Source organism: Chiloscyllium plagiosum, chromosome 21 (assembly GCF_004010195.1).
Source record: "Chiloscyllium plagiosum isolate BGI_BamShark_2017 chromosome 21, ASM401019v2, whole genome shotgun sequence".
In the NCBI taxonomy this organism is placed as follows: Eukaryota; Metazoa; Chordata; class Chondrichthyes; order Orectolobiformes; family Hemiscylliidae; genus Chiloscyllium; species Chiloscyllium plagiosum.
The window spans coordinates 29,808,478-29,821,692 of NC_057730.1; the positions used below are offsets into that span (position 1 = coordinate 29,808,478).

General features: G+C 38.5%; 1 protein-coding gene across 3 annotated transcripts in view; it reads left to right on the plus strand.

Annotated features, from left to right (window-relative positions):
- The window catches only part of unkl (unk like zinc finger), a 125,423-nt gene that overhangs the window by 66,613 nt on the left and 45,595 nt on the right, over positions 1–13,215 (plus strand). For 2 of the 3 annotated variants that reach the window (XM_043711634.1, XM_043711635.1), the window contains exons 6-10: positions 4,967–5,084; positions 7,808–7,892; positions 10,140–10,321; positions 12,957–12,996; positions 13,072–13,145. In XM_043711634.1, coding sequence (XP_043567569.1) covers positions 4,967–5,084; positions 7,808–7,892; positions 10,140–10,321; positions 12,957–12,996; positions 13,072–13,145 — 499 coding nt within the window. Of the gene's footprint in view, positions 1–4,966; positions 5,085–7,807; positions 7,893–10,139; positions 10,322–12,956; positions 13,146–13,215 lie in introns of all 3 variants that reach the window. The other variant, XM_043711632.1, reaches the window with a different exon arrangement.

The window sequence follows — 13,215 nt, forward strand, 5'->3', positions numbered from 1 at the left end:
TGATCAAAATAAAAACATTTAAGAAAGGTTAAACTTCATTTTGGAGAGATTTTCTTAATTGTAGAGGAAACACTAAGCTTAGACTTATTTTTAATTTTGCTTTGACTTTTTGAGCAGTCCTGAGCAATCCTTGGATGAAGGTAGTTTTATAGACCAGGATCTGAAGAGAATAATAATTCCAGATCAAAAGTATTGGGATAAAGCCATGAAGAGCTTACTTGAAGCTGAGTACTTTATGTTCAGATATGTAATAGCTCCAGGAAAAGCTATTTGCAGTTCCAGTGTATAAGTTAAAATCACAAGTTACTTTATCCTGTTAAAGTTCTTGAGCCAGGAACTCAGGTTTGAGTGATGTGCAAGTGATATTTTTCAGTATTTTGAGGCACTTTACCTGGAGTGTGATTTGAGCGCTATGCAAAAGGTGTTGCTTTTGCAATTTATACTTTTACTGTATGTTTAAAAATCTTTTGAATTTGTGTTCAAAGTAGATAATTAGGTTTCATTTATTTTATCTTCATTGCTTTTGTTAATAAACTACTGTTTTTTGGGGAAACACAATATCCGTAGTATTGCAGGGGAAGTGATGGCCCAGTGATGACCGTGAAACCATGGCCATTTGTTAGGAAAACTGACCTTGTTCACTAATATCCTAGGGAAGGAAACTGCCATATTTACATCGTTCTGAGTTGCATATGATTCCCAGCAAGGTTGATTCTTAACTGCCCTCTGAGCAATTAAGGATGAGGAATAAATGCTGGCCGACTGAGTGACATCGACGTTCTGTAAATAAGCAGACAATTTTTATTTATGTATCAATGAGAAAATACTTTTTGTTAAAATCAAAAAAAAATTCTCAATGAAATTAGTTTATAGTTTGTAGCTGTACATATCTAAGCAAGTTGAGTGTGTTCCATAGCACCCCTGACTTGTGCTGTGTAGATAATGAATAGGCTTTGGAGAGCCTGGCGATGTTATTTACAATATTTATTAAGCTGCTGTAGTTTAGTTTCTTAATAACAATAAACTCCTAGGATATTGATGGTTGGCATGTCAGTGATATTAATTTTATGGCTCGATGGAGATGGTCATTGTCTGGCATTTGTATGGTGCAAACGATATGTGTCATTTGTCAGCCCAAGTGCAAATGTTGCCCATGTCTTTTTACAGTGGACACAGAACTGTTTCATTATCTACGAAGGAAAGTCCGGAATAGAGGGTATAGCTTTAGGGTGAGAAGGGAAAGTTTTTTAAAAAGGGATCTAAGGGGCAACGTTTTCACACAGAGTATGGATTGAGCTGCCAGGAGTGGTGGAGGCTGGTACAATAACCTCATTTAAAAGGTATCTGGATGGCTTTGTGAATAGGAAGGGTTTAGAGGAATATGGGCCAAATTCTGGCAAATGCGACGAGATTAATTTGTAATTAGAGTCCCTACAGTGTGGAAACAGGCCCTTCGGCCAAACAGGTCCACACCAAACCCCTCCGAAGAGTAACCAATCCAGACCTGTTCCCCTTCCATGTATTTACTTCTGACTAATGCAAGTAACCTTCACATCCCTGAACACTCTGGGCAATTTAGCATGGCCAATTCATCTAACCTGCACATCTTTGGGCTGTGGGAGGAATCCGGAACACCTGGAGGAAACCCACGCAGACACCGGGAGAATGTGCAAACTCCACACAGATAGTCACCCAAGGCTGGAATCAAACCTAGGTCCCTGGCATTGTGAGGCAGCAATGCTAACCACTGAGCCACCATGCTGACCAGATACGAGTTGGACCGAAGGGTCTATTTCTGTGCTGTACATCTGTGATTCTGACTCAATCCTCTTGCTGAGCATTGTGCAATCATCAGTGAACGTCCCCAATTATGACTTTATGATGAAAGATAAGTCATTGATGAAACTGAAAACCCTGAGAATCTCGTGTAGCAGAGTTCTGGGACTGAGATGATTGTTCTCCAACAGCCATAGTCATCTTCCATTGAGTCAAGTAATGGAGAATTTTCATTCTTATTCTTATTCCCGTTGACTTCAGTTTTATATAGGCTGTTTGATGCAACACTGAGGTGTGGCCTTGAAGCAAAGGGTAATCATTCTCATTTTCCTGTTAGAGGTGAGCTCTATGCTTCGATCCATGCTTAGATCAAGGAAGGAGATTTCCGTGTGTTGAACTCATTAATCTAGGAGCGTAGAGGGATGAAGGTTGGATTGAAGTCAGGAGCTGGGTGGCTCTGAATTCAAAACTGAATGTCAATGAGCAGGTTACTGCTGAAAAGGTCCACTTTGTAGCACTGTTAATGACACCTTCCATCACTTCGGTGATAATTGAGCAGGTTAAATTTGACCTGATTTTGTGAACATCATGTAGTTGGGCAATATTCCATATTGCCATGTAGATGCCAGTGAGAAGACTGGTGAAAATGATGCAGGGGCATTTTTTTAACCAAGTGATGGACTTCTGATTTGTTTTCAAGCAGGAAGTGTGTGTGTGTGTCCGTCTGTCTCTCTGTCTGTGTCTGGTGGCTGTTCAGGTGTACTCCAACTGTTAGAACTTGCACTAAGTGTTCATTATTTTTGTTTTACTCTGTTCTGAATTTTGATTTGGAGCCGTGAATGTGAACTGAGGACGACCTTTGGACTGTGGGCCGTAGTTTTATGTTAACAAAAAAGAAACAAACAGTTGTCATTTTGTTTGTAAGAATAGACCTGGTGTTAATTGCCCGTTGGTTCTCACTCATAGGATTCCAAAGACATTTTTGACATTGGGAATGCAGTATGTTTAAGCAGATATTTAAGCTGATAAGGCTATCAACAAGGTCAGTGCCTGGAAATTGATGCCAGCAAGCCTGGGAGGGAGTTTAATGGTTAAACTGAGGAAGGAACTAGAGTTTTGGACTGTGTTTGGGCAAGGAGTTTAGCTGTTGCTGCTCCAGCATGAAGATTTGAAAGCTCCCTATTATCAGCTATTAGAAGTTCCCTGAATAGAAACTAAGCTATAAGTTACTGAATCCACTTCAGTGAACTACAAAGTCTTCAGAAAGTCAACCAGGAAACAATCATCTATGTTTATGGAAAAATGCATCATGAAAACAGCTTAAGTAACCTGCCCAGTTTTGATCTTTTTTCAAAATTTATCCCTTAACTGTGTGTTTGCCTCTGTCTTTTGTGTGAATGGGGCTGAAAACAGAAGTTATTAGATTTAAATCATAGACACGAATCAAATTACTTGGTTTAATTTTGCTCAGTTAAAGTTACTGTATTGTTAACAATCACCTGATGAAGGAGCGTCGCTCCGAAAGCTAGTGTGCTTCCAATTAAACCTGTTGGACTATAACCTGGTGTTGTGTGATTTTTAAGTTAATAAATTGCTAAGTCTTTTGTTTGATCTCCCAGCCTGATGTCTGGATATGATTATTCACAAAGCTTGGTTATTTACTATTGGGGTCAATTTTGAGGGTCTCCAAAGGTTTTAATTCTACTGTATTGTGAATACAGAAGTAGGGAGACCAGTTTGATTTGGTTGTTGTTCCCATGTCATAGCACAACTTCTCAACTGTTGAACAAAAGGTTGAAAATCATTTTTTAAGAAGGTTGTGGAAACATTAAGAAGAACTTGAAGGGAACTGAAAGAAAACATCCCGTCAATGCCTGTAATCCAGACGAGTGTCAGAACTACACTCTACTGATTTTTTTTTTTGTATTTTTAAGTTCTATCCCCATCTATAATTTTTTTTGTGTCTGTTTGTGTATGTAAGAGGCAGGCTGCATTCAATTATAGAAAGTTGTGTTATGAAGTTGAAGGTGTGTACTGCACCTTTCGGAGAAAGTGAATGCTGTTCTGAACTGAGAGCTTACAAGCACCTGTGTATATGACCAGATGGCAGTGTACTGGAAAATTGAAAATATGTAACATCTGGCTGTGAATTGGATAACTGAGTTTTGATTGCTGTTTTGACAATAATTCAAATTTAACCAATCAGTTTAATTTCTGCTCCAGGTTACTAAAAGCCAATCAATTTTGAGTTCATTGTTTCAATGTTGGCAAAACAATGAGACAATCCGATGTTGGGGCTATAAAAATGCAGACATTTGAAAATGATAAAGAGAGCAACTGCCATCGGGTTAGAAAGAAATGGAGATCTAACATCTTGCTCTCCATGAAATTAGGAAACTCTCTCTATCAAAGGTACCTTTTCACATGAAACATTCACAGTAAAAGGAAAAAAAGACGACCCAGTGAATTCAGCAGCCAGAAGAGTGAAATCACAGAAGAGGACAGCAACTGAGTGGTTTTGAAATTACGTATCTTATTGGAATAGCATATTGTTATCGAGTTGGAGGCAGATAATAAGCAGTTAAGAGAAAGGAGGGCTCAGTCGTTTAATGTTCACTTTTAGAGCAAAAAAATTTCAATTGATTTTTTTTAAATAGTGGAATTTGTTGAGTTCTCTGTCACTCATATTTTAACAAATTATGAGGCAAGGTGAGCTTTTCTGGGTGTTTGGATTAACTAATAGAAAAGTTCACTGCTGTGTTGTAACATATGCTAGTAATGAGTTTCTTTTCATGCCATTGTTTATGAAATAGCTTTTCTTTTTTGAGTACAGAAGCTTGATGAATATTTTAACCTGTGCTCATCAGTCAGGTAAAATGGGACTTTAGGTGGCTTGATTAATTCTTTCCATGTTTGTAAAAACTCCAGGAATGGTGACATTAATTTCCAGCACACAATGAGTGGTGATAGTAAACTAATAGAAAGTGTGATACAGATCAGTATATAAACAAATTCCTCCTTTGGTAAATTTATTTCCATGTAAGATATTGGATATCATCAAATCATGAGGAATATAGTAATACACTGAAAGTTGTGCTTATGCATAAATGGCAATCTCTACAATTCCTCTTCAGGATGCATTGCATTGCTGTACACTACAGAATAATTTCCTCCTTTCTCTCATTTGTAGGTCAACTCCGTGTCCTAATGTCAAACATGGGGATGAATGGGGAGAGCCAACAAAATGTGAGAGTGGAGATAACTGCCAGTACTGTCACTCCCGCACTGAGCAGCAATTTCATCCAGAGGTAAGACTGTAAAATGTACAGTTTCAGAAGTTTGATTAAGGATGATGAATTATGACATGGATGTGAGATAACTTGGGTACAGTTATCTGGGTCATGGTAATAACCATTTATTCCATACTTACTCACTCATCTTTGGCTTATTATCTGCTGATGCTTCATCCTGATCTGTTTCCTTGGCAGTTTCTTTCTTTGATGGTTTGCCATTTTCTTACATTCTCTTGGGCTTGGTGAGGAGTCTGGTCTCGTGCCCCTAAGCCAGGGCAAGAATCAAGCCTGTGCTGTTGGTTTTATTCTGAAACGCATGTGAGCCAGCGAGCCAACTGAACTAACTGACCTGCAGATAGAAGTACTTTCCCCTTCCACTTCACTGGAGTCCTGCATTGTCACAGAAGCCCTCTTTCAGATGAGACACTGGTTCTGTTAATTGCATGCAAGTAGTAGGCATTCACTGGGAATTTATTTATTGCCATTTAAAGCATTATAAATAAGAGCAGACTGAAACTGTAGCGTTTGGCTTTGGAGATGCATATTTTGTAATGCATATTTCAGCCAATGAAAGCTTATAAAATTGTGCAAAAGTTGGCCCCAGTTCTAACCTTTACTGCCAGCTTTCTGGAGTAGAACAAGTTATTTTGCTCTCTCAAGAGAATGCAAAACATGCAACAGCATTGGCTCTGAACAGATGAATTTTCTGCTTTGGCTCATCTGCTACCACAGTCATCAAAAAAAAATCATTGGACATCATTTCACTGTTGTTTGTGAAACCTTGCTGATTTCAAATTGGCTGTCCCTTTTCTCCCCCATATAAAAACAGTAGTGACTACACTTCAGAAGTAACTTGTTACCTGTATAGTATTTGTGATCCCCAGTAAATCTGAAGCTAGCAATATAAATGTGCAGTCTCTTTCATTTCATCACTTGCAACATTTGATGATAAATCCAATAGGAATTGCAAAGTAATACACCAGTTGATTTTGAGTTGACCAGTTAGCTGCATTTCGTCTGATCATTAGTCCAAGAATTATTGGACTCAATGTGAGCAAGGTCCAATGCTAATGCTTATGCTGGTCATCTTAATTTATTTTGTCTGCTAAATAAATTCTTTACAGTGCAAGCAAAGACTTGGAGATTTCCTGCACATTCCACACTTTCGAAATGTGTGCAACCTACTCTGGGCATCTTAAAATGGACACTGATTGCTTTGTCACTGCATGACAGTTGAAGGTGCATACTTGCTGCTGTGATTCAAGTTGTGACAGACCTTCTGAGCTTTTCCTGCAACTTCTGTTTTTGTTTGATTTACAGCTTCTTTTGTTTTTATTTTATGAGAGGATTTGTTTCAGGACCACGAATCAGCAATATTGTCAAATCTTCTGCTCCTGCTCTCAGGTCCAAAGCTGGATTATATATTATATAATTATTCTTCAAGGTTTATTATCGCTTCAGTGAATCTACTCCATTTTAAGGGTGTAAGATGTTTAACTCTGAGTGTTAAAATGGAAGTGATAAAAATATAACTTATGTGCACATCCAGAGATGGAATTGAGACATAAAACTGAAGGACAGCAAGAACCTGCTGAGTAATGAAGGACTCTTGGTACTTTTCGTCAACCTTAACCTATCCATTTTTGAAAAAAAAAACCCAGAAATTAGATATAATTGAGAAAGATCATTTAGCATTTTGTTGTTTCCGCATTGGTCAGACTTATTGATGTACAGTATATCAATATCCTCTGACTTGGTTACTAATGCCAGTTATTAGTCAGAACATTTCCTGACACAATATATATTGAGATGTCTTTGAATTGAAAATTGATTTTAAAAAATGCACTGAGCTCTCCCCATTCTGGCTATGATGTGGAAGAGGAGCTAATAATACTACATATCAGATTAGATGAGTTTTTGCACATTGCCTATATATATAGCTTGTTCTCAAGAATTTGCTTCAAGTCTAAAGTGAGTGATACACAAAGGCTGGAGTGTTCTGGAGATATTTAGGGCTGTTAAGCAACAGGGAGCGAGTGAAGTCATGCACATACTTAAATGCAACAAACATTTTTAATTTGAAGCAGAGTTAGGGGTCACGGTCTAAGAATATGGGGTAAACCGTTTAGAACTGAGATGAGGAGGAATTTCTTCATTGAGTGAGTGGTGATGCTGTGACACTTCCTATCACAGAAAGCAACTAGGAGAAAGTGAGGACTGCAGATGCTGGAGAGTCAAGAATCCAAAAGTATGGCACTGGAAAAAGCATAGCGGGTTAGGCAGCATCCGAGGAGCAAGAGAGTCAACGTTTCGGGCATAAGCCCTTCATCAGAAATTCCTGCTCTCCTGCTCCTCAGATGCTGTCTGACCTGCTTTGATTTTTTTCAGCGCCACACTTTTCAACTTTACCACAGAAAGCAGTCAAGGCCAAAACATTGTATGATTTCAAGAAGTTGGATTTAGCAATGGTGGTTAAAGGAAATGCTGTGAAAAATGCGAACAGGCTGTTGAGTTGGAAGGTGAGTAAGCTCAAAGAACTGAATGGCAGAGTAGGATCCAAGGGCTGCTACTTCTATTTTCTCTGTTTCTATCAAGTGTTAGAAATTTCAAGGTCAGTGTGGAGGGTTCAAGGCCGAATCAAAGAGCATTGAAATTGGTCAATATGGTTTAAATGATAAATTAAACATCTAAATGACATATCAATTTTTCTTGTCATAAATCTTTTTCTTCCTTTCTAGATCTACAAGTCTACAAAATGTAATGATATGCGGCAGACAGGATACTGTCCTCGAGGGCCTTTCTGTGCATTTGCACATGTTGAAAGTACGTTGCCATTCTACGTTTCGCACATTGTTCCATTTTGAGGTTTTTGTTCAGCTTAGATTTGTAGTTGTTAGTGGCTGCAGAGTTATCATGTTGAATCAGAACTATTTTTGATCAGAAATGCATCTAGAATTGCAGGGTCAAAACAAAGCTGCTTGCATGATTAGTGAAAAGCTGCACTTCACAAATTTGAGCTTTCTGAAGATAAATGAAGGACCAAGATATTTTTTATTCAATTTGTTCAGACATATTATGACATTTCTAGAGCAGTTGGGACTTGAAGCCAGCTCTCTTTGCTCAAGAGCCCCCATAAAAGTAGTCCTTGATGATTTTCAGACGGAATTCACTAAGTTGATGATACTGAGCTTTACTGTGGCTCTACCTCACCACCACTTCTCTATTTCTTTTGCTTAATTAACTGCTTGGTCAAATCTAGTATTGGATCAGCAGAGATTTCCTTTTTTTAACTATTAGGAAAACTGAAGTCGTTGTCTTCAATTCCTAATACACACTGTTGTCTTACCACTTGCTCCATTTCACTTTCTGGCAACTGTCTAAGGCTGATACCTGTTCACAGCCTTGGTGTCAAACGTGACCTCAAGATGCGCTTCCAACCAAATATCCTCATCATCATTCAGGCTGCGTATTTTCACCTCCTACCATTGCCTGATTTTGCTTCTGCCTGAGCTCATCTGCAGTTGAAACTTGCATCCATGCCTTTGTGATCTCTAAATGTAACAACTTCAGCACTTAACTAGCCAACTAGTTCAAACCTTTTTAAACTTGAGGTTATGAAAAACTTAGCCTGTGATTTGCCTTGCATCAAGTCCCATTCTGTAGCTGCTGACTAATGCTAATTTCAACAACTTGATTTTCAAATTCCTGCTCATGTTTTCAAATCCATCCATGGCCTCTCCATCTTAGCAATCCCCTCCAGGTACAAATCCCTCCAAAGTATCTGCACTCTAATTCTAGCTTATTGAGGATCCTTGATTTTGATCATTCCTCGAATGATATTGAACCTTCAGTTTCATAGCCCTATGTTTCACTGACTCTCAAATTGCTTGTTGATTTCCTTAAATCCATGGGTGAAGCATTTGGGTATCTGATTTAGATTTGGTCTAGTTAAGTAATCCAGTTTCATTTAGTTTTATAATGCTCCTGTGAAGTGGGTTGAGGCATTTTATTATGGGGTAAGTGGTGGCTCAGTGATTAGCGCTGCTGCCTCACAGTGCCAGGGACCCAGTTTCAGTTCCCACCTTGGGCAACTGTCTAGGTAGAGTTTGCATATCCTCCCTGTTTCTGCATGGGTTTCCTCCAGGTGCTCTGTTTCGTTCCACAGTCCAAAGATGTGCAGGTCAGGTGAATTGGCCATGCTAAATTGCCCATGGTGTTAATGAGGGGTAAATATAGGGGAATGGGTCTGGGTGGGTTACTCTGTGTGGAGGGTCAGTGTGGACTTGTTGGGCTGAAAGGCATGTTTCAATACTGTAGGGAATCTAATCTAAAGGTGCTAGAGAAATATAAGCTTTTTTTGAATATTTGTTCAATGTCCTTTAAAATACAGTTGTCATTTTCTCAATGAGTTCTTGTGGCAAAGCATTCAATGCTTCAAGAATTTTCTCCATTGAGTATATCAGTGATGGGACAACTGATTTGTAGTGGTGAACATACAGTCAAGCTCATGGTGTATGAGCTTGAGGTTTATAAAGTGAAGTCCTTCAATTACCATCATTTACAAGGTCTAGGTTATTCTGATATCCTTGAAATTACGAGGGCTGTGTTTTGTAGGCACGCCACCTCTAGATAGTGCAAGAAGCATTAAGGAGCAAAAACTACATTTGGCTGTGTAGTGTCACTAGCAAGCATCGGATCCCTGCTGCCTTCCAACTGGAAGGATAGTCTTCTACTGAGTCTGACCTTGGTTATTCAATGAAGTTGAGTCTTCCAAACAGTCATCTGCATACAAGCACGCACTGCTAGTGTGATGTTATTGTGCATGAACTATAGTAGCATGATCATGCATCCAGAGTCATTCTGGCTTAGGGATGACTGTAACTAGTAATCTGCATCACCAGGCTTGTTTGCGCACGTGCAGCCAGCCATTTTGATACTCAACTTCATATTTGTGCTAATTAGTCCAAATTAATAACACTTAAATAACTGGTAGTTGTTCCTAATTAACTGGAGCTCTTAAATAAAGTACAGTATGAATTTTCTGTTGTGAATAAGTTTTCTTTTTTGTAGGAATCCCTTCTACTGAGGAAGTGCAGATTATGAATCAGGTCGCCTCTATGATGCAGGCAGGAGCTGCGGCAGGTACTCAGTCCAAGCAAAGTGCTAGGCTTTATTCTACAGAAAGTATTGGACCTGCAAGTGATTGGGGCTCAAGTATTAACTCAGGCAGCAATAATGGACAGATAGGAAATGTAAGTAAACCCCTTCACTCTATTATGTATTATTATCTCAGTGCCATCAAACTCCTTATCTGTACAACATGAATCATGACTACACGAGACAGAATTTGATGCTCTTCATGTAATATTTTATCTTGTTTCATTGTCAGTGTTTTAATGTTATGAAAACTTGAAGTACGATGCCAAAATAACCTAAATATGATCACTGCTGTTATGCAACTCGTGCAGCTTAAAACAGCCTTGTGATTAATGAATGGGTTGTGGGTTGAGCACGTTGCTACTTATTTCTTGATCTAAGCATGAATGTTTAATTAGTTTCCTCATTTGAGTTCCTTTCAAACAAAATTTGCACATTGTTTTTGCCAACTTAATTTTAAAGACACAGCCTCCCTTTATTTGCACCGATGATACTTTTGCGTTGTGATGGAAAATCACAGAATTGTTATGGTGCAGAATGAACCATTTGACTCATGTACTATTAGCTATCTAATTATTTTGCATAAAGCCAAAAGCCTGCCTTTTCCCCAAAAACCTGTGTTGTTTCTATTCAAATAATCTTTAAGTAAAAGCAAGGTAAAATTGCCATTGTCCTTAGAGAGACATGGTTGCTAAGGTTTAACCTTACCATCACTATGCCTCGGGTGAGGGGAGAAGCTGAGAGAGAAGAGTCCTCTATGATAACCTCATCTGGTGTGGGAATTGAACCCATGGTGTTGGCATCATGCTGCATTGCAAACCATCTGTCCAGCCAACTGGTCTCATTAAATAATCAATGCAATTTTAATTGTCTCAATTTAACCTACCGCCAAGTTGTTCATTCCAAACTAACTCTGTGAAAATATATTTCTCGCCTCATATTTACTACTTTGGGGAAAAACTGCACCCTCTGATTCTTCATCCTTTTACAATCAAGAACCATTTTCTCCTGTCGAGACCCTTTATGATTTTGATAACTTTTATCAGGTCTCGCCTTCCCCTTCTCCAAGTAAAGCAGGCCCAAGTTCTCCAATCTATCCTCATAACTGAAATGTCTATTTGGAACAGTAATTGTGAACCTCTTGTACATTCACTGCAGTGCATTCACAGTGTTCCTGTATTGTGATGCTCAGAAGTGTACACAGTATTCCAGCTGAGGTCTAACCAGTGCCTGATATAGGTTCACCATAACCTCCCTTGTCTTGTATTTTAAGCCCATATTAATGAAGCCAAGATGACCAAATACTATATCAACAGTACTCACCACCTGTCCTGCCACTTTTAAAGAGCTATGCACATAACAAGGTCTCTGTGCTCCTGCAGTCAGTGTTTTAATGTTCGTCAGTGTTCGTCTGGACTCATTTATTTTGTACTCTCTCTTCATGTTCTTTGTACCAAAGTGCATCATCTTGCAATTCTCCACTTCATCTTCATCCTTATTGTCCTCTTAGTTTACAATTTTTCTATTTTGTTTTCCAACCACAAACTCCCAAGTTTGTTCCTTGCACACTAATATTATTTTTGTATATCAAGAAAAACAACGATCCCAATAACAAACAATGGAGATATTCAATTCAAAACTTACTCCAGATCAAGCAGTATACAATCTTTCCTCTTTTTTCAGTTAGTTTTGTGTCCACTTTGCTGCTGTCTCTTTTAGTTTACAACCTGTCACAAGCTCGTTGTGTGAATCTATCAAATGCCTTTTGGAAATCCAAGTATACCTTAGCAATGGCCTTTTCCTCGTCACCCCTCTCTTAACTCTTCAAAAAAATCTTCTGGAATTCATTAGACATGATTTCCCCATAACAAATCCATACTATCTTTTCTAAATTAGCCCACGTTTTTCCATTTGAATATTCATTCTGTCCTGAATAATTATTTTTACAAGTTTCCCCACTACCAAAGTTGAAATGACTAGTCTATATGTTTGCAATCTTTTCTGAGCAATGGCATAATGTTTGCAATTTTCCTATTCTCCAGCCCCATCCCCAATCTAGAAGAGGTTGAAAGATAATTGTCAGAGCCTCTGCAGTTTCCACACTCATTTTTTTCAATATTCTTAGGTGCTGGATCCAGATAAGATACACCCATCACCATTTAGTACTGACCGCTTGTTCAATACCATTGCTGTATCACTTTTAAGCCCTTCTAGTGCTTTGGGTTTTCACCTCAGTTGCCATGGCTTGGGCACCATGTGCCTTATATGGATTGATGAAATGTATTCATTTTTCCATCTCAGTCATGCTTCTTGCCTCCAAATTTAAATGCCGTTTTTGTCCCTGATTTGCCATACTCCTCCTCTTGCCACCGATTCAATATTGACGTCCTTGCACCAAAATGTAGGTCAAAAAGCCAGGACTGATGAGTAAACTGGATTTGGTGTGAGTTAGGATATTGGCAGCCATGAATGAACAGGCTTTTGTGCATTAAGTCCAGGTCAATGAACCTCCTATACCCCACATAATCGTGTCCCAGAATGAGAAACATTGGAATGTTCTTTTTAAAAAAATGTTGCAATTTACTTGATGAGTTTTGTATTTAAATTTATGCTGAATATTTGCCCAATTCTGAGGCCATTATAATTAGCTGGCTGTCAATTTGTTGTCTTGTCATTTTTTTTGACAGTCAGAATTAATTCTATTTCTCTAAATGTTTTTCCCCTTTTCAGGTTTCATCATCTAGCAGCCCAACAGTTACTTCAAGTTCAGGTAGTAACAGTTCATTGTCTCCTATTGAACCAATACGTAGGCTCAAATATTTCACTAATGATAGTTTATGTTCAGATCCTGCGACATCCAGTGTTTCATCACCGACATCTACATATCCAAAAGCACCAGGATTTGAGCGAGAAGATCAGGTAACTCTCATCCAAAATTATCTTGTTATAATTGGGGTGAAAGGCTTGTTTTGTTTTGAAACAACATATA